This window comes from Callorhinus ursinus, unplaced genomic scaffold (assembly GCF_003265705.2).
Source record: "Callorhinus ursinus isolate GAN/ISIS: 27379988/994484 unplaced genomic scaffold, GSC_fseal_2.0 scaffold4, whole genome shotgun sequence".
NCBI lineage: Eukaryota > Metazoa > Chordata > Mammalia > Carnivora > Otariidae > Callorhinus > Callorhinus ursinus.
This window is the reverse complement of record NW_027397066.1, coordinates 5725261-5747597: the sequence shown is the minus strand read 5'-3', so window position 1 is coordinate 5747597 and position 22337 is coordinate 5725261. Positions and strand designations below refer to the sequence as shown.

Genomic DNA, 22337 nt, shown 5'->3' with positions numbered 1-22337 from the left:
GGAAGATGACTGTAAAGATGAAAATTATAAAAGATTTTATAAAAGGACTTGATAAGAAGTTGTTTGAAAAAAGAAAAAATTTAAGAAAAAAAAAAAAGGAAAAAGGGAGAGAATGTGATCAGGCAGGAGACTAGAACAAAGCCTTACACTAGTGATTTAGGTTATATTTTGATCTGTTAGAAGAAACTGTATCTCAAAATTTTAAAGAGAGAACAACTTATATATATATGCCAAAAATAAGGGTAACTACTATGAAGGGATAAAATATGACTCTAAAAATGAAAAATAAAGAATGTTTTTTTTTTAAAAAGGATTGATAAGATGTTGGTTGAAAAAGGGAAAAAGAAAAATAAAAAAAAACAGTTAACAAAAATTAACTTTGATGAACTAATGAATCATGGTGAAAAAAAAAGCCATGAATTCTATGTGCAGTATTCCCCTAGCGCTGGAGTTCTCCCATTCTCCTTGATCCATATACTTGGTCTTGGCTTGCTGGCTGTTCGTGCTGATCTTCTGGGGGAGGGGCCTCTTTTTGTGGTTTCCAAATGTCTTTGCCGGAGGCTGAATTGCCCCGCCCTTGTCGGTCTGGGCTAAGGAAGCTGCTCTGGTTTGATCTCAGGAGCTTTTGTTCCCTGCAAGCTCTCGGTACAGCCTTGGAGGACCAGGGCAAAAATGGTGGCCTCCCAATCTCCACCCAGAAGAGCCGAGAACTCGGGGCCCCGCTCCTCAGTGTGCCCCCAGAGAGAAGCAGTCACTCCCGTGTCCCCGGTCTCCGGCCTGTGACCGAGCGTTGCTATCTCTGGCACCCGACCCCGTGTGGAGTCTCCAAACCCAGCAGATCCCTTCGGTGCGTTCCCGCGCCGCTCTTCCCTGGGAAGGAAGGGGAGTCTCCCCGGCTCTGCCGCTTGTTGGGTCCCTGCTGGAGGAGCAGTGGCCCGACTGGGCCGCGGATCACAGTTTATGGCCACCCCGAGCTGAGAGCCCGCACCTCGGCTCCGTCTCTGCAGCCGGCTTCCCCGCTCCGATACCTGGGAGCTCTGGTGCACTCAGGCACCCCCGGTCTTTCTGTGACCCCAAGGGTCCTGAGACCACACTGTCCCGGGAGGATTCCATCCCCTGCTTAGCCACTGCAGCGACATCCGTCAGCCGAGCCAACTTTTAAAAGGTCCGATTTTGTGCTCCGCGGCTCTATCACTTGCCAGAAGCGGCCGATGGAGGCCCCCTCCCCCGCCGTCTCTCCTCCCGAATATCGCCTCGGATTCACTTCTCCGCATGTCCTACCTTCCAGTAAGTGGTCGCTTCTCTGTTCAGAGAGTTGTTGCTACTCTCCTCTTCGATCTCCTGTTGAGTTCGTAGGTGTTCAGAATGGTTTGATCCCTATTCAGCTGAATTCCTGAGACCAGACGAAATCCAGGTCTCCTACTCCTCTGCCATCTTGCTCCGCCCACCTCTCATTAGTTTTGATGTAGTGTTTAACGATTCATTAGTTGCATATAACACCCAGTGCTTATCACAACACCTGCCCTCCTTAATACCCATCACCTGCAAAACAAATAATCCCATTAAATGGGCAGAAGACATGAATAGACATTTTTCCAAAGAAGACATCCAGATGGCCAACAGACATATGAAAAGATGCTGAACACCATTCATCATCAGGAAAATGCAAATCAAAACTACAGTGAGACGTCACCTCACACCTGTCAGAATGGCTAAAATTAAGAACACAAGAAACAACAGGTGTTGGTGAGGATGTGGAGAAAGGGGAACCCTCTTACACTATTGATGGGAATGCAAACTGGTATAGCCACTGTGGAAAACAGTATGGGAGGTTCCCTAAAAAGTTAAAAAAGAATTACCTTATGATCCAGCAATTGCACTACTAGGTATTTACCCAAAGAATACAAAATTCTAAATCAAAGGGATACATGCACCCCTATGTTTATAATAGCATTATCTACAATAGCCAAAATATGGAAACAGCCCAAGTATATATATACAATGAAATATTACTCAGCCATCAAAAAGAATGAAATCTTGCCATTTGCAACAGCATGGATGGAGTTAGAGAGTATTATGCTAAGTGAAATAAGTTGAAATACCGTATGATTTCACTCACATGTGGAATTTAAGAAACAAATGAGAAAAGGAGAAAAAGAGAGAGGCAAACCAAGAAACAGACTGTTAACTATAGAGAACAAACTGATGGTTAGTAGAATGGAGGTGGGTGGGGGATGGGTGAAATAGGTGTTGGGGATCAAGGAGTGGACTTGTTGTGATGAGCACCGGGTGTTGTATGAAAGTGTTGAATCACTATATTGTACACCCAAAACTAATGTTACACTGTATGTTCACTAACTGGAATTTAATTAAAATTAAATAAAAACTTTAAAAAAAGGATCAATGGGTTGGGAGGGAGTGAGGTATGCATATGTGGTCTGCCAATCACACTTTTGGGTATTTATCCAAAAGAATTGAAATTGGTATCTTAAAGAGATATTAGCATTCCCATGTTCATTGCAGCTCTATATATTGTAGCCAAGAGGTGGTAACAACCTAAATGTCTCTCAACAGATGAATAGATAAGGAAAATGCTCTGGGTGCATACCTTGGAATTCTATTCAGTCTTAGAAAGAAGAAAATTCTTTAATATATAACAGCATGGATATATCTTGAGGACATCATGCTAAGTGAAATAAGCTAGTCACCGAAAGATAAATATTACATGATTCTCTTTATATATATGAGTTATCTGAAATAGTCAAATTCATAGAATCAAAGAGTGGAGTGGCGGTTGCCAGAGCTTGGAGGAGAGGGAAGTGGGAAGTTACTAATCAATGGACATAAAGTTTCAGTTAAGCAAGATGAGTAAGTTCTAGAGATCTGCTACAACATTGTGCCTATGAAATACTGTATGCTTAAAAATTTTTAAGAGACGAATGGATAAAGAAGATGTGGTGCATATATACAGTGGAATATTACTCAGCCATCAGAAAGGACGAATACCCAACTTTTACTTCAACATGGATGGGACTGGAGGAGATTATGCTAAGTGAAATAAGTCAAGCAGAGAAAGTCAATTATCATATGGTTTCACTTATTTGTGGAACATCAGGAATAGCAGGGAGGACATTAGGAGAAGGAAGGGAAAATGAAGAGGGGGAATCGGAGGGAGAGACGAACCAGGAGAGACTATGGACTCTGAAAAACAAACTGAGGTTTCTAGAGGGGAGGGGGGTAGGGGGATGGGTTAGCCTGGTGATGGGTATTAAGGAGGGCACATACTACATGGAGCACTGGGTGTTACAAGCAAACAATGAATCATGGAACACTACATCAAAAACTAATTATGTACTGTATGGTGACTAACATAACATAATAAAATTAAATTTAAAAAATTTTAAGAGAGTAGATCTCATATGAAGTGTGCTTACCACAAAAAACAAAATTAAAAACAGACAAAACAAAATAAACTGAGCACACCAAAAAAAAAAAAAATGGATTAAACATTACTGACCTGGCACACCAAAAAAAAAAAAAATAATAATGGGTTAAACATTACTGACCTCCAGAAGCTGCCCTCATGCTCTCTTTGACTTGTCTGCTCCAAAAGGTTACCATTGCTCTGACTTTATGACCTTCATTTGGGTTTTTTCAGGTTTAGAACTTTGTATAAAAGCAGACCCATTCTTTTGTATGTGACTTTTTTATTCACCATTATGTTTCTGAGGATCACTTGTATTGTTTCATGTAGTGGTAAGAGTGTTTATTCTTGCTGGTGTGTTGTATTTCAGTGTCTGAGTATATTGCAGTCTGTCCTATTGAAGGGTTTGGGGTTGTTTCCATGTTGGGACTGGAACAAGTCTTGTGTATGTCTTGCACATGGTTTTTGATGTACCTGTAACTTTTTGGATATTTACTTTGGAATGGAATTGCAAGGTCACATGCAAATGCTCAGCCCTGATTTTCATGTTTTTTTTGTTTTTTGTTTTTTGTTTTTTTCTTTTTAAAATTTTATTTATTTGACAGAGAGAGACAGCGAGAGAGGGAACACAGGCAGGGAGAGTGAGAGAGGGAGAAGCAGGCTTCCCGCTGAGCAAGGAGTCCGATGCGGGGCTCGATCCCAGGAGCCTGGGACCATGACCTGAGCTGAAGGCAGATGCTTAACCATCTGAGCCACCCAGGTGCCCCTCTGATTTTCATGTTTTTACCAATTTCCACCCCCACTAGCAATATGTAAGAATTGATAATACGTAAGCAATTCATAAGAATATGGAAAAACATATCTTTGCCAACATTTAGTGTTGTCATTCTTTACAATTTTAGAAATTCTAATGGGTATGTAGTAACATTCCACTATGATTTCAATTTATAGTTCCATGGTGCCTGATGAGATTGAACACATTTTTATATGTATATTGGCCATCTTGATACCCCTTTTATGAAATATCTGTTCAAATCTTTTGCCAATAATTTTTCAAATCACAGTATTTCTCTTCTTTTTACTGATTTTAGGTGTTCTTGATGTGTTTTAAGTAAGAATCATTTGTCACTTACATGTGTTGCATATTTTCTCAGACTCTGGCTTTTTCACTCTCTTAATGGTATCTTTTAGTGAATAGAAATTGTTACTTTAATGTAGTCAACATAATAAATCTGTCCCTTATAATAGACATATTTTGTTTTTCCTATTTTAAAAATCTTTGTTACTTCTAAGTCACCAAGATTTTTTCCCTATATAACCTTTTGTATATTTTTACCTTTCATTAATGATTTTCTGTCCATACAAAGTTGACTTTTATATGTGGGATGAAGGGAGGAGGGGACAGTATTTTTTTCCCAGTTTACCCAGTACTGTGCATTGAGAAGACCATTGTTAGAGTTTGCTATCACTGTAACAAAAACCACCAAAACTTAGGTGCTTAAAACAAGTACTGTTTATTTTGGTCACAATTCTGCACATCAGCAATTTGGGCTGAGACTCACTCATACCTCTGTGACTAACTCCTGGGTTGGCTGGGGCCTATTTCCATGTGGTTTGTCATCTTATATCAGGATAGCTTGGGATGGTTCACATGGTAGCTGGGTTCTAAGAGAGAAGAGAGACTATGTCATAATGTGAAAGCACTTTTTAATCTCTGCTTATATCATATTTGCTGTCATCCCTTTGGCCAAAGCAAGGCTACTGGTCAACCCCAGACTCCATGTGGGAGGGGACTGCTCTGTGTCATGGATCCAGGGTGGTATAGTCATACTGGTGTCTCTTCTGCAACCATCTCCCAAAACCATCCATTCCTCATGGTACTGCAATGTCACTTTTGTCTCAAATGAATTGACTGTATATGTATGAACCTCTTCTGTTTTTGGACTCTACTCTTTTTCATTTGTATTTATTTATTTATTTTAAAAGATTTTATTTATTTATTTATTTGACAGCGAGAGAGAGAGAGAGAGAGAGAGAGAGTGTACAAGCAGGGAGAGCAGCAGGGAGTGGGAGAGGGAGAAGCAGACTCCTCACTGAGCAGGGAGCTTGACGTGGGGCTTGATCCTAGGACCCTAGGATCATGACCTGAGCCAAAGGCAGAAGCTTAACTGAGCCACCCAGGCGCCCCTACTCTTTTTTACTGTTCTGTTTGCCAGTTCCTCTGCAAAAACATATTGCCTCAATTCCCCTAATCTTCTTTTTTATAAAAAACAAAAGATTTATTCTTTATTTGAGAGAGAGTGACCTGGGGGGGAAGGGCAGAGGGAGAGAGAGAGAATCTCAAGCAGACTCCCCACTGAGCATGAAGCTGGACACAGGGGCTCGACCTCATGACCCTGAGACCATGACCTGAGCCAAAACCAAGCGTTGGATGCTTAACCAACTGAGCCACCCTGGCACCCCAATTCCCCTAAATTTCTAAGTTTAGATAAGACCTTTTAACTTCTCTGACTTATATTCTTCTTCAAGATTGCATTGGCTGCTCTTGGCCCTTTGCATTCTCATACAATTATAGGAGCAGGTAGTCCGTTTTCTTTCAAAAATGGCTAGGATTTTGTTAAGTAGGTAGACAAGTTTGGAGGACAGCTGACATGTTTAAAATACTGAGTTTTCCAATCTGTGAACATGGTATATCTCTTTTTTAAGTCTTACAGTTTTTCTCTCAGTAAGGCTTGTAGAGATCTTGCCCATCTTTTTAAAAATGTATTATTAGATATTTAATTAGTTAATGCTCTCTGAGTGTGATTTTAAAATGATACATAGAAATATAATTGCTTCTTGCATATTCATCTTATGTTCTCTGTCCTTCCTAAGTTCACTTATTAATAAGTATATTAGTTTATAGATTATTTTTGACTTTCTATGTATATACTTATGACTTACATGAATAAAGATGTTTGATGTTTTCTTTTCTAAACCTATACCTGTTATTTTGCATGTGTGCCTGAGAAATTGTCTAGCACCTCTAGTAAAATACTGAATAGAAATGGTGGTAATAAGCATTTTTCTCTTTTCTAGTGTCTTTAAATATCTAACCACTAAGTATAATGTTTGCTACAGCTGTGTCATAGATACTCTTCATCAGATTGAGAAAACTCTACTCCTAAATTTACTGTTTTACCATGAAACCATGGGTATTGGCTATTACCAAACATTTTTTATACATCAATTAAAATTATTTCAAATGCCTTTCCCCTCTTTAGTCTGTTAATGTTATCTCTTGCATTTCTGGGATAAACTGAATCTGGTCATGATGTAATCATTTTTCTTACATATTGCTGGATTCAATCTGCTAATATTTTGTTTAGAATTTTTGTATCTATATTCATGAGTCAGATTGACCTGTAATTTTCCTTTCTTATAATGTTCTTCTCATGTTTTCCCATCAAGATTATGCTGATGTCATAAAGCACATAGGGAAATGTTCCCCCTCTTTCTGGTCTCAGGAAAAATTTACATAATTTTGGTGTTCTTTTATACTTCCATGGAATAATTCACCATTGAGGCCATCTGGACCTAAAGTTTTATTTGTGGCAATGTATTTAATTGTAGATTCAACTTCCTGATAGATATAGGACTATTCAGATTTTATATTTATTCTTTTGTCTGTCAGCCAGTCAGGTGACTTGCATAGTGGGTGATTCAAGTTCATGTGACATTTTGCATCTTTATATGTCATGGCTTCAAACCTGCAAACCTTAAATCTGCCAATGCTGAGGGTCATTGACTCCAGGAAGCAGGCTCGTCTTTCTACCTCCTAGAATCACAAGTAGAAATCACGAGGAAAAACAGGAGAGTGACTAAAACAGTAATTAGTAGAGAATAGTTATGTTTAAGTCTGAAACACTCATTAGTCTTGAAGAATGGAAACCTTAAAAGGCAATTTCTATGCAAACACTCCCAATGTTCCTGCTGCATAAGGGCTGTACTCCATCATTAGCTGCCAAAGACCACCTCGAAGGAGGATTTTTTTCTCTTTCCTCGTTTCCCCTTGTTTCCCCCTCCTAATTGCCATGCTCTCACCAGCTTCCCTGTCACATTAATGCAGACGAAGCCACGTTCTTATCTAGCATCTTGTCCAGCAACAAAACCATGTGCTTCATTATCCTGCAACTCCTGACATCTCAGAGTCTCAGGATATTAAAGTCAGAAGCAACCTTCCAGATGCCATGCACAACTGTTTCATTTTCCTATTGAGGGAGCTGAGGCCCGGGAAGAAGACACATGTTTGGGGTTAATCCTTCCTTCATTCATTTACTCCACAGATATTTATCAAATATTTATTGAATGACTGCTTCACACTAGGCACAGGAGAAACAAAATAGACAATGCCCTTGTTAAGACAGACGATGAGCTGATAAATACATAAAAATGAGAGAATATGATATATGCCAGGAAGGAAAGACACAGGGTGCTGTGATAGAAAATTATGGGCCTGGACCTGCTTGATGGGGTTTGTTTTAGTTTGGGTTTCTCCAGAAGTTAACCCTGAGACAAGGAACCATGTGTAGGTAGTTTGTGTAGGAGGTGACCTCAGGAAGGGAGGTAGGGAAGTGAGGCAGCCGATAAGAGGTGTGTTATTGAGCAAGTTAGTTGCTACTGTGGGCACCTGCAGAAGCAGTGTAGAACATGCCTCAGAGTTATCCCGCCCTATGTTTAAGGGGCTTGGGATAGTGATCCCCCATGCCCATCAGCCATTGGTTGAGGGCTGCTTGATTCTGGGCATTTCCCACCTGCTGTGCAGTTCAGAGCAGAGTCCTGTCACCAGACAAAGCCCTTCAGCCAAATGATGCAGCTGTTTGCAGGATGTGCATCCAGATGGCAAGGGATTGAAGGGGGATGGGTGGGGCACCAGCAGTGCCTGCTACAAGTTGTACTAGTCAAGGAATACAGAGACACAGAACCAATAGGATGGATAGACTCAGATTGGTGGACACATAGAGAGCCTTACAAGGATTTGGCTTGTGCAAATATGGAGACTGAGAAGTGCCAAGACTGCAGTCAGAAAGCTGGAGAGCCAGGGAGGTAGTTCCCGCCTGAGTCAGAAGGCCTGAGAACCAGGAGAGCCTGAATGCAGGAAAGACTGATTTCCCAGTTCAAGGCAGTCAGTCAGGAGGAGTTCTCTCTTACACAGGTGAGCATAAATTTTCATTCTATTCAGACCTTCAACTGATTGGATGAGGCCCACCCACACTAGGGAGGACAATCTGCTTCACTCAGTCTGCTGATTCAGTTGTTAATCTCATTCAAAACCACTCTCACAGACACACCCAGAATCCTGTTTGACCAAATATCTAGGCACCTCATGCATAAAGTTGACCACCACAAATGTGGTCCAAGGAAGTTTTTCTGTGGAGGGGAGATCCAAGAGGAGCCTGGAAAAATGAACCATGGCTGGAGTTCACAGAGAGCTGGAGAAGAGTAGCTCTAGGAGTAGGAAGAGAGGCAAGGGGCTGGCTCTCGTGATCAACAGATGGCTGTGACCCACCAAAGTGAACAAGATTAATTTATTTAACAGATACAGGAGAATGCCCACTATGTGCCAGGCACTGGGGAGAAGGGAGTGAACAAGACATACAAATATGCTAGTTTTTTTTTTTTATTCATTTGAGACACAGAGATACAGAGAGAGAGAGAGCAGGGGCAGAGGCAGAGGGAGAGGGAGAAGCAGGCTCCCTGCTGAGCCAGGAGCCCGATATAGGGCTCAATCCCAGGACCCTGGGATCATGACCTGAGCCGAAGGCAGATGCTCAACCATCTGAGCCACCCAGGTGCCCCCAAATATGCTAATTTTTAAGAGAAGAGGCAGAGAGTAGTGACAGGAGTAAAATATATAGTAGTTCAGATGCAGCTTCTGTCAGCCTGGGTCCCTGAGTGAGTGAGGTCAGCAGACCCACTGGCTGATTTGTGTGGACGTGTAGTATGAGTGAAAAAAACCAAGCATTTATTGTTCTAAGACCTCAAGATTTGGGGTTTGTTACACTGCAAAACCTAGCCCATACGGATGCATGAGCCATTTTGTTAAGTGGCAAAGCCCATCACTTCACTCCATTCCTTTAATACACACACACACATGCACACATTCCTCTCTATCACTCAAAGCCCTGTAGGGTTTCCCATTGCCCTCAGGGTAAGGAGCAGCATCTCTCACCACCCCCTCCATCCTAGCCTCTTTGAACATGCTATTCCTTCTGCTTGCAATAATCGTATGCTCTCCCCAGCCCCACCCTTCCTGCCTTACTTCTGACATTGCCCAACTCCTGTGCATTCATCCGGTCTCAGTTTTAAATTCGCTTCCTCATAAGAGCCTTCCCTGCCCCTGGGTCTCTTCCTTCCCACGCTGTGTCTTCTCATAGCACTCAGTTCTCCAAATTGCAGGTGAAATCCCTGTGTAATATCAGGCCTCTTGTTAGATTTTAGGCCCCTGGAAGACAGGGATGATGTCTGTCTTATTTCATGTCGGACAACAAACTCCCAGTAAATATGTATCGAATGAATAAATAAAAGATCTTTCTGACATTTTCCCACTAGAGTGCTTTTATTAAACGCCAGATTTCCTTTCAAAAGAAAGCTCGAGTAGAAAGACATGGGACTCCCTTTTGTTCCATCCAGATCTTTTCAAAGAACTCTTTATGGGAAGAGACTTCCCATAAAGAGACTTTAGTCTCCAAGAAGCACATCTCCAGAGCGTGCTGTTCCTCCTGCAGCGGCCGGTGGCCGCTCGGCGAGACATGTGGTGCTCTAATTGGGAGCAGCGCAGGCTCATTATTTCATGGGCTGGTGGCATGCTGAATGTCACAGGTTGGAGCTTGTCATTTGTTTGGGATTACTCAGCAGCCCCAGCTCTTCCTGCACCCCTGACCCCACGTTAATGAACCCTGTCAGGGAGAGACCAGCTGTTCAGACAACTTCGTGAGTCCACAGTTTGCAAGAAACGTGCTCTGCAAGTGAGAGAGTAGCTGGGGACGTTCCCTGAGACGCTGTCGTATGTTTTCAGAGATCATAATGAAATTATGATTTAATTTGGTTGGGAGCTCAGAGATTTGGGAAATTCTCAAGGGCTGTTCTCTATGAGTGTGTCATCACCAAGCCTTCCGTCGTTGGTTAGCTTTGCCATGTTGCTTTACCACCTGAATGGGGGACATTTTGTCTCCCTACTTAGGGCTCTCCTGGTGCTCCCGGGGCCTCTCGTGTTCATTTGCACACAGTTGTCCAGTTGAGCCAAACCCAGGTCCAATCCCTGGACCCCCAGTCTTCTCAAACAGCCCTTGCCCTAAAAACAGTCACAGTGGGGGAAAACATGTGTAAGCTTGAAAATTGCTGTCCTACTTTATTCTAGAAAAGATTTAGGTTGGCTCAGCAGGTGCCTGAAGCATAAGAGTTTGGCACCAAAGAAAGCATGAGTGAAGACAGAGAAAAACAAGCTTGACATGTGTACCTTAAAAGCCCCCAGGCAGATTTCAGCTCCCTTGCAGCCAATGGGAAAAGTGCAGCTAGGACGGATACCCGGTTCACAGGTCTCTGTGGAGAAGCCAGACGTGGAGCTGAGGAGAAGCACGCGGACTCCGGGGCCTGAGGGGCGGCCACTGGACCCGTTGGCAGGAGAGCTTGCTCTCGCTGTGGCGTGGTGCCTTTGCAGGTCACAGGAGCTTGGCCAGGTCCCTTGACTCCCAGTAAATCAAGGACAAGCGTCTCTGCTCTGCCCCCCTCCCAGGGCTGCCATGAAGGTCAGAAAAGGGTGAAAACACTTTTGAACTGGAAAGAACTATATAAGCATGAGATGTTATTATCTATGAGAAATTGATGGTGTTAATTAACCTCTCAGAGCTCCGGTTATCCTAACCGTAAAATCAGGCATAATAATAACCTCAGTGGGTTTTTGGCAGGATGTAAACTATCTGATTCATGGCAGGACTTCTCGAATTCTTAATTCTGTCCCTCCCCAGCTTTCTCTCATGAAGCAGGAGGGTCAGCCCCTCAGACTGAAGAGGTGAATGGATCCAAATTATAACGACATGGTTTCTGCTTTGAACATTTATTGATTTTATTAAACACTGTACACACATGGGAGGTTCTCCACACTGATTCAGATGTTGCATGCACACGTGCGCTCACACCTTGCATTTTCCTACATCACTTTGCTGCTATACTCCATACCTGACACCCCGTTTTGTGTTTGTCCCCAGGCCATCTACTTGCCGTAGGCAGCCAAAGGGATCATCTGAAAACCCAAGTCAGATCCCGTGCCAGGTCAACTTGGGACTCTTAGACAGCCTCCCATTGCATTTAGATTCACTCCAGCCTCTGTGAATAGTGGCCAGTGGTACTTGCATGAACCAGCCTTCCTGCCTCTTGCACTTGACCTCTGGCCTGCCCTTCCGACCACTCTCTGCTCCAGACGCAGAAGCCTTTTATCAGGTCTTCCGAAACAGCAAACTCATTCGTGCTCTGGGCCTTTGCACGTGCCATTCCCTGAGCTAAGTATGAATAGACTTCCCTCTTCCCAGACGGCTGAGGCTTCTTGCCCTCTAGGTCCTGTTTCAGAGGCCACCTGCTCCAAGAGGCCTGCCCGGGCCACCTGTGGAGAGTCACCTCCCCTGTGACTGGCTTCCGGCACCCCTGCTTTATCTCCTTTATGCAGCTTTTTGCCACTTGCCATTATCCTAGTCATTTGCTTACTTCCTCCCAGGCTTCTTGCTTAGAGGGTAAATTCCACAGGGGTGGAGGCCTGTTCTCCTGGCCACTGCTCTTTGCCAAGCACCCAGCCTGTGTCCGCCCCTGTAAGTACTTGTGCATGAATAACTAGGGTGACTTACAAATGCTTGGCCAGATGGCACATAGTCACCTTTTCCTCCCCATGCTTTCTGGCCTCCATGGGCTTGTGCTTCTGTACCTTCCCTGCATTATCACGTCCTCACCCCTGCCTTTTGGACATTCGGAGGTGTTTGGGACATTTACTTTCTGAATCGCCTCCTGCACTCCCACCCTGCCATGGAGTTTTGATGTCACAGATGTACGGCATACCTGCTCATGCTCTCTATGTGAGTCCATGCTTTGCACATACAAGAGTGAGACTATTTTGCCCCCAGAACTCCCAGAATTTCACCTTCTGGGAGGGATTGCACGCTGCAGGTGTTCCTGAGGGCGGAGTGCTTCTGCACCTTTGGTGGGCTTCCCAGTTTAGTAAGCTCCTCTGTGCCTTGTGTGTGAAGTCCTGTTGGTGGTGGAAACAAGAAGCTTGATGCCCTGTTCGCTGGAAGAGCTCGGGGAAGGAGCGGGAGCACATCTAACCACTGGGGCATCAGGCAGATGTTATGCCAGGCAGGGATGTTTTCCATTTCCATGTAGACAAAAGAGGAAATGGTTTAATCTTTTTCTTTGCAACTTTCTGAAGAGGAGTGCTTTAGAGCTTTGCTCTACAGTGGGGAACATGAGTCCAGAGAGCTCTCATTTCCTTTCTTTCCCTCTCAAATATTGTCAGTTTTGTGGGGTTTTTTTTTTTTTTCCGACTTCTGTTCTCAAGGTTTTATCTCCTTCCAAGAATCTGACACAAGCCGGGCGGGTGCTCAGCAATTTGTGTTACGGCTGTGTGATTCTGTTACAAAATGTTCCATTTTTAAATAAATTAGATAAGGACATTTTCAGTTTTGAAAGAACGCACTCAGCTTATAGCTGTAAGGAAGGAGCATCATATATGAGCTAACCAAATTTCAAGTAACCCATTTTTATAGTCTGAAAATAACATAGCTACTTGAGCTACAAAAGTTGCTTTTTTTTTTCACAGACTCCATTATTTCCTTAAAGTTTTAATGATGTCTCCAGCCTCCGCATGCATTTGTTTCAATATCCCATCGTTTTAGAAGCCCAGGACTCGCGTACACATAGACACCTGTTGAAGGAACGCATGTCATATTTAGGGATAATGTGTGAAATCCTGAGAATTTTTGAAATTTCCCATCTGTTGGTGACAGAACAAGAACTAAATGACTAGGGACAGTGACTGGGAACCTACCTGGCACCGTGCTTTGTCCTGAGCGCTTTACGGATAGTAAATAATTTGATCCTGCAATAAGCCATCGTGCAGCTCCTGTTACTATCCCCTATGAGAGAGGAGGCAACGAGTCACAAAACGAGGAAGAGAAGCGCTGGCATCAAGTTCTGTGTTTGTAATCACATCATGGAAATAATGATTAACAATAACAGGAACCAGCGGTCATGGTTGGAATCGTAATAACGCCCAGAACAAAGGACAACGGCCAGCACACTTTATAGAGTAGGTCTGATCAGTCGGGTAGAATGCTGGATGTTTCCTGTACTGCAGCTCTAAGTTTTACAGTGACATTTGAAGGTAAGTGATGCTGCTGATCTTATTTTGCAGACATGGAAACAAAGCTTTTAAAGGTTAAGGAAGCCCCAGGCCGAGCAGTGTGGGATGGAGGAGTTGGGGCTGGAGTCAGGCCTGCCGGCACCTGAGTCTGTGCTGGGTTGCCCCTTGTGAGAGCTGTGGAGGTTCTAGCCCCTGATAACAGGCAGGAGACAGCCATCTGCTCAGGAAATGTGTCCTGGATACCACTTGGTGGCCAGCCACATTGAGGGGCCAGGGAAGCTGAGAAGGACACACCCAGGCCTATCCATGCAGATCTCCTGGGCCAGTGGCGGGGGGCGGGCAGCAGGAGAAGGGAGAAGCATCCTCAGAAATGTGGCTGAGCCGCAGTGTGTTCCCTGTGACTCTTCATTCATTCATTCATTGATTCATTCATTGGTCCATTTACCAGTGCTTCACAGCAGGCCCTGTTTTACCAGGGATGCTGACCACATTCATGCCTGTGGCATGAGGCTCAGTGGACCCCTCTGTGGACTCTCCCCAGCTGGAATCTTCTATGGACTGAATTATGCAACCTCCCCCTCCAATTCATATGTCAAAGCCCTAAGCCCTAACATGATTTGGACGTGGGGTTTGGGGAGGTGATTAGGTGGAGAGCAGGTCATGAGGGTGGGGCCCCAGGATGGGATCCATGCCCGGGTAAGTCCAGGGAGAGAGGAGAGCTCTCTGTCTCCATCGTGTGAGGGCACAGTGAGAAAAGAGTTGTCTTTGAATCGGGGAGAGAGCTCCTTGGGCTCTCTCCAAGGGCTCTCCAAGGGCTGAGCCTGCTGGCGTCTCGATCTTGGATGTTCCAGCCTCCAGACCATGATAAGCAAATGTCTGTTGTACGTGCCCCCTGGTCTGTGGTATTTGTCATAGCTGCCCACGCTGAGTAAGACAGGTCCCATGATACTCTCCCCACTCCCTCCCACCTCTCTGAGCTCTGTTTCTCCTCTGGGGTTCCTGCTCTGTGTGCCTTCAGCTGTTGGCATCCTCCAGATTCTGTCCTCAACCCCTGCTCTTGACTCAGCACGCGCCACCTGGACCAGCTCATCGTTTCAACCATGTTCCAGATCCCAGCTCCCTTCCAGGTGGGTCCTCCTGCCATTCTTTATCCCTACGGGGAGCTCAAGGTCAACATGCCCCAAACCAAGCTCTCTTCTTTCCCCACAGATGGTCCTTTTTTCCTCCCCTAGTCTTTGCCTCCTCTGGAGCCTCACTCTCTGTATCTCCTCGGTGCTGGGGAGCCAGAAATCATCACGGATTCCACACCTTCTGCCTGTCTGGCCACATCCAGTGTGCTCACGGATGTGTGTCTTGTGTCTTTCTCAGGTCTTCTCCTTTTCTTTCCCCCGGTCTCGCTCCTGTTCAGGCACTCCCTTGCCTGGATACTGCACATCTCTCTCTGCTCCTGGCCCCTCTTCCTTGGATCTGCACTGTGGTGGGCATGGAGGATTATTGAATAGTTTTCCCTTCATAAGCCAGGGTCCCTCATGATGCCTACTCCCTGCTTTTCCAGTAGCAGCATCCACATCATCATTGCTATTGTCCTAGGCTGCCAGGACCACCGTAACAAAGCACCACAGACTGGCGGCTTAAACAGTGGAAATTTATTCTCTCCCAGTCTTGGAGGCTGAAAGTCCAAGATCAAGTATGGGTAGGGTTGGTTCCCCCTGAGGCCTCTCTCCTTGGTGAGTAGATGGCTGTGTTCTGTCTGTGTCCTCACACGGTCATCCCTCTGTGCATGTCTGTGTCCTGTTCTCCTCTTCTTGGAAGGACACCAGGCCTATTGGATTAGAATCTACCCCAAGGACCGCATTTTAACTTAATCATGTCTTTAAAGGCCCTGTCTCCAGACATGGTCATGTGATGTGCGGGGGGTTAGGCTGCCACACGTGCATTTTCAGGGAGCGTGGTTCAGCCCATACCAATGACCATCATCATCGATCATGCCACCTTTGTCATCATCCTGTCATCTGCCCCATGGCCATTTATCGATCACTTAGTATGAACCTGGCTCTGGCCTAAACCTTTTCATGCACAATCTCATTGATTTCACAACACGCCCATGACCTACATTTTTTCAGGGATGGAGAAGTGAGGTCAATCCCCCATGTTGCGTACTAAGAAAATAGCTCCCTCATGCCCTGACTCTGCCGAAATGTCACTATCTGCTCAGTCCGTAGGCCAGGGGAGCCGCCGTGCAGCCCATCGTCAGCTTGCAGACCAGACCCATTTTTCTGACTTATGTAATCTGGCTCCCTCACAGAGAAATAGTCCTGAACACTTGACTATGTTCGTGAGATGTCTGAATGGGCAAAATATTTCACTGTGCTTGTCAAGAAATGTAGGATCTCTATTCTTCTCCTTAAAGCAATCGGCATTTTCTTGGCCCTGAAGCCTCCTGACGCCATCCAAGATGGTCCCCTCCCTGCCCTCACCCTAAAAGCCTCCCGAGACACCCCCATTGTAGCCCTTACATGGTGCTTGCTTACCTCTCGACAGGGAGAGCATGGTGGCGAGGACTGAGTTTGGTTTATTTCTGGCCCAGGGCCTGGAATAGGACCAGACCTGCAAGAAGGTCAGGAAGGAAATACAAAATAAATAGAATACAAAATACAAAATAAACAGAAGATCTTGTAAACCCAAAGGGACACGAGAGGCCATGGATATTAAGAGTGTCAATGAGCTTTTCATTTCATTCTTGTGGTTTGTGTTAGACTAATAAAGGATCAAGACTGTGCATGTGTGTGCGTGCCCGTGTGTGTGTGTGTACGTGCCTGTGTGTGTGTTTTAGGGGACATCACTACTCTTTAGTAGTTCCTGACAATGATCCATCATTTAATTGACCCTGTAGAAGGCAGAACTTTACAATGGCCCCTTGACCCTCTTACCTACCCCCTCCACTTCCATGATTATGCTACATTACCTTGTGAAAAGAAGATTGTCTAGATGGACCTGATCTAATCACATGAGCCCTCTAAAAGCAGAGAGATTTCTCCTGACCAGTTACTAAAAGGAAAGTAAGAGAGATTTGGTGCATGAGCAGGATTTGATGCACTGTTAGAAATCTCTGGATGCTCAGAGCCAGGAAAGAAACAGGGACCCCCATCCTATAACCACAAGGAGCTGAATTCTGCAAGTGTGCCTCCGGGCCCCCTCCCCCAGGCCTCACTGCACGCCTCTCTGTTGTTCCTGTCCAGGCACATTGACCAGTGATCTGACCCCAGCTCTCTGCCGAAAGGCTCTTGCCTTGACGTAGGCTAAGGGCCATTTTTTGGCCTGTGGATGTCCAGTTACTCCAACACCATTTACTGAAAGGCCATTTTTCCTCCACTGAGTTGTTTTTGCACTTTTTTTCAAAAATCAGTTGGGCATATTATGTGGATCTCTTTCTGGGGTCTCTGTTCTGTCCCATTTATGCATATGTGTGTCCTTCTTTCTGTATCACCCAGTCTTGATTTTTGTAGCTACGTAGTAGGTCTTAATGTTGGATAGAGTGAGTCCTCCCACTTTATTGTTCTTTCTCAAGACTGTTTTAGCTAATCTGTGGCTAAAATAACCCACTCCTCTTAGGATAGTCCTTGGGCCCTATATCTCCCTCCCTCCCTTGTGTTTTTTCTTTTGCCCCTCCCTCCTGCTGTCCCTCTCAGTTTCATTGTCAGTAATGTCATAGAGCAAACTTCTCCAAAGCTAGTGGCTTACACCAGTGAGACATTAGCATCCGTACTACTCTGCAGGTTGTCTCTGTTGATCTCAGCGGGTCTCTCTCTCGCTTGTCTGGGATTGGCTGGCTGTCACTCTGGGATGGCTTCACCAGGGAACTGGGCTGCTGGTATTGCCAGTATGTCACTGTCCAGAAGGTAGCCTGCATGTTCCTGTGGTGGAGGTAGATAAGCAAAGGAGAAGCAGATGTACACGAGCACTTCCTCAAGCCTCAGCTTGAATCAAGTCTGCTAACATCGCACTGGCCGAGTCAGTCCACATGCTATGGGGAATCAGTGGGTGGGGAAGTATACTTTACCTCTTAAGCCAGAAGGTCACCTTGCAGAGGACTTGGATACAGGGAGGGGTGGAAAATTGGGGCAATTAATATTGTCAATCTACTACAGCCCCGAGCTCCTCCTTCTGCTGCTGCCTTCTGGGAGCGGTCCTGGACCTGCCCCTTTTCAGACCCCCCCCCCACCAGGCCAACTTCACCGTTAAAGATTTGGTCCCAAGAGTTGGAAGTTTAAGGTCTTGGTGTGGTGAATACCCAACATACACACCAAGAACTTTTAAAATTTCCAGGATCTCAAACATATGCCGATGGAGAGTGTTTGCTTATGTTTAATGAGAAGATAAACCAAAACATAATCATATGAGTCCAAATATTGGCTTGTTTCTTCCTCCTGTCTGGCTAAGTTCTGTTCAGTGTTCATGATGAATAAAGCAGATAGGCAGATCCAGTGTCCAGAGTGCCTTTATCTCAGCACTGAGCTGTAGATTAGCAATACTATCATCCATACAAAAGGAGAGGTAACAGACTGTGTTTGTGACTATTAGCTGTCACCTTCTCCCCATTCTGCTGATCAGTAGGTGAGTTGAAAAATACCAGTCGACTCTAAACCACGAATTACGCCCCCTAATCCTATACTGTTCTTTCCCTAAAAAAGTGAGGGAATGGAGAACTTTGTTTGCAGGAGAAACAATCATGCTTTTAGTATTTGCAGAGCTCCGCTTGGGAGACTTGCATTGGGAGCGAGCTTGGACCTAACCCATGCTCTAGTTGCGTCTCTTCTTCCAGGTGATTTGTTGTAAGATTGTACAACCGGAAGTTAGTTTGAGAAGTGACCGAAGCCTGCCTCGCCCAGGACTGGTTAGCTTTGATTCTACCCTACCAGGATGAAGAGCCAGATGTTTTGGAAACATGATGTTTCCAAAATATATTTTTGTTTCTATAACTCAGACGGATGCAGGTGTGGGCTGTATGTGGGCTCTTTGTCTGGTCAGCCAGCCAGCCAGCCATCGTTTATTGAACCTCTTCTCTGGGCGAGGTGCTGTTCTGGCTGAACTGGGCTGAATAGCATCCCTCCAAAATTCATGTCCCCCTGGAGCCTCAGAGTGTGACCATATCTGGAAGTAGGGTCTTTGTAGATATAATGAGTTAAGAGTGAGGTTATACCGGATTAGGGCCCTAATTCAATGACTAGGGTCCTTGTTAGAAGAGAAGAAAGATGGAGACAGACAGAGTGGGGAGAGGGCCATGTGACAGCAGACCCTGAGACTTGACTAATACAGCCACAAGCCAAGAAGGATCGCCAACAGCCTCTGGAAGCTGGAGGAGGCAAGGAAGGATCCTGCCCTAGCGCATTTGGAGGGAACACAGCCCTGTTCAGCATCTTGATTTCAGATTTCTGGTCTCCAGACCTGTGAGAGAGTGAATTTCTGTTATTTTAAGCCCCCTGTTTGTGGCTCTTTATTATGGCGAGCAAACTAACCCACAGGGCATGGAAGAAGCAGATTGTCTGAGACAGGAATGGTCAGCCTCTCTCTTACTCTCCTCTCTCAAACACGTGTTTGTCGCTTTCCTTATCACAGATTCCACATTTCCACCAGCATCCAAATTGGCTTCTGTCCTGAGATTATTGCCATATAATATTTTCCTGTGTGAATTAGGCGTGTGATTTCCTAAATGTTTATAGATACAGTGTTTATGCTGATAACAGTGCAGAGTGGGGGGGGGAGAAAAAGGCTTTTGGGCTTTATGAAACACATTTATCAACTAGAAAACAAAATAGTTTTTTTTTGCACTTCTTTACTTTTATTTATTTTCATTTTAACATAAGGTTTTTTTTTTCCAACTATAAAAGTCATACATGCTTTTTGTGAAAAAGTTTGAAAATTTAAAAAAGTAGAATTAAAAAAAAATAAAAACAGAATCCCACCACAAGAACAATGATAATGCATCGATATACTTCCTTAAAACAATTTTCTTATGCTAAATATTTAGCAGATTTGTGGTAAAAATGTAAGTGCAGGCATGTTATTATATCCTTTAGTATTAATAATACATTTTCTTCTGTTTTTTAGGATGCAGGTGCAGGGAAGGAAATAAGGTATCCACATGGATTTTTTTTTCCCCCAGATAGACTAACTGTGGCTCACAATGCAGGCTGCCTTTATGGAATCTGTCCTCCCCTTCTGTGTAACTGTTAAGTTCTGATTTTTGTTCAGGGCATTATATAAAAATACTAGAGTTTCCCAGACTCCCTTGCAACTACAACTGGTCATGTAACATAATTCCGGTCAGTGACAAGTACATGAAAGGCAAAGGATAGAGCTTCTGGGGAAGACTGTTAAAGGACAGGCTCAGCTAGCACATGCCTGCCTCCTTATTAACAAAACAGTTTTTTAATGAGGCTAAAAGAAGTGGTTGCAGCTCAGTTTAGCGAGCCCTGTTATCTACTCTGTGCTGGGGCTATAAGCAGGAGTGTATGAGAAGTCTGTACGAACAACTGGTCCAGCTGTGGCCGTGGCAGCCAGATTGGATGCTGGCCAGGGGCTGGATCCATGTCTTCAGCCAAATATGTGTCCTGGGTATAACTGTGGCTGAGACCTGCACGTTAGGGCAGAGGAACCAGGGATGAGCAAGAGTGGCCGTGTGCCAAGGGGAGGCGGGCCCTTTGGAGTAATGCTTTTCCAACCTCTGCTTAGGCCTGATGCATCCTTGTCCTGAGGAAGTGCCCAGTGATCTAGTGCATTAATCATTCTACTCACTCCTCTCCACTCGCCGCACCCTGGTCCTGCTGTTCTGGGAACTCATCTTGCTGATTCGTGCCCCTGGATTCCTGCTTCTCTTGGAGCCTTTCCTGAAATCCCTACTGCTCCTTACCCCATGGGGAATTCTTGTAATTCCTCAAACCCACGCTCCGGGTCTTGTGCTTTTGAACACTTTCCCAGACTGTCCCAGCAGCATGGAGCGCAACACCCCTGGGACCTGGTGCCTCAGCCTGCTACTGCCCCAGCACCTGAGTCTGTGGGACCTGGCTGTGTCCCCTGCTGGGCTGCGAGTTCCTTGTGAGCAGAGCCTGTCACCCCCAAAGTCCCTGCTCCCGTCAGAACAGGCATACCATAGACACGGCGGACTTGAGAACAGACCTGAGTCTAGTGATAAGAATGTCCCTGACCCTGTTTCCCACGTATGGACGGGCTGGACCAACACCTCTGCACACTTGCTTGCTTCTCCCTTCCCTGGGCTGCTGGCTGACCACCCACTCCATCTGGTTTTTTGTTTTGTTTGTTTTAGTAGACTTTTTTAAAAAAAGCAGTTCAAGGTTCACAGCAAAATTGAAGGGAAGGCACAGAGATTTCTCACATGCTCCCTGCTCCCACATATGCAGACACTCCCCTGTTACCCACACCCCCACCAGAGTGGTGCGTTTGTGACAGCTGATGAGCCTACACTGACACATCAGCGCCCAGAGTGCATAGGTTACATTAGGGTTCCCTCTTGGGGTGGAGCATCCGGTGGGTTGGGTGTATGACAGGTTTCTATATTAGAGCATCCTACAGAGTATGGTTACTGCCCTAGAAATCCTCTGTGCCCACTGCATCTCTCAGATAAACTTGCTTTTAGCAGGACTGATGCAACTGCTGGGATCCTGTGTCCTTAATTACCATCGTGTGGCAGTTTTGTGCCCCTGAATTCACACCTAAATTCGGCTCTTTCCAAACAGCTTAAACAAACATCCCCAGACCAGTTTTCTCCCCCCTACTCAGAGCTCTCTGGCAGTTTCTCATTGTGTTTAGAAAACCTCCCAAAGCCCTTTGTGAACAGCACTACCCCCCCCCACTTTCTTTTCTCCCCAAGCTGCCCTCTGGCCAGCCTTGCCTGCCCGCTGTGCCCGGGGACCATCATGCACATTCCTGCCAAGGGCCTTTGCACTTGCTTTTCCCTCTGCCTCCGGTAACCATCCCCTGGATATCTTTGTGGCGTGTTCTCTCACCTTCTTCCCAGATCTGCTTAATCGTCCTCTTGTTAGAAAGTCCTGCCCTGGCCATCCTGTCTAAAATAGCGGCTCCTAAACTGTGGAAAGAGCCAAGATGTCTATCGACAGATGAATGAATAAAGAAGATGTGGTGTGTGTATATATATATATATATATATACACACACACACACACACACACACACACACAATGGAATATTATGCACCCATCAAAAGGAATGAGATCTTGCCATTTGCAACGACGTGGATGGAACTGGAGGGTGTTATGCTGAGCAAAATTAAGTCAATCAGAGAAAGACATGTATCATATGACCTCACTGATATGAGGAATTCTTAATCTCAGGAAACAAACTGAGTGTTGCTGGAGTGGTGGGGCGTGGGAGGGATGGGGTGGCTGGGTGATAGACATTGGGGAGGGTATGTGCTATGGTGAGCGCTGTGAACTGTGCAAGACTGTTGAGTCACAGACCTGTACCTCTGAAACAAATAATACATTATAT

The 22337-nt window shown here is 45.1% G+C and overlaps 1 protein-coding gene across 4 annotated transcripts in view; it reads left to right on the top strand.

Moving 5' to 3' along the window:
• The window catches only part of STK32B (serine/threonine kinase 32B), a 416268-nt gene that overhangs the window by 73669 nt on the left and 320262 nt on the right, over positions 1–22337 (top strand). The window contains exon 1 of one of the 4 annotated variants that reach the window (XM_073891418.1): positions 13731–13832. The exons of the other annotated variants lie outside the window; for them this stretch is intronic. Coding sequence (XP_073747519.1) covers positions 13781–13832 — 52 coding nt within the window. The 5' untranslated portion in view covers positions 13731–13780. Of the gene's footprint in view, positions 1–13730; positions 13833–22337 lie in introns of those variants that run through there. 4 annotated transcript variants of the gene reach the window in all.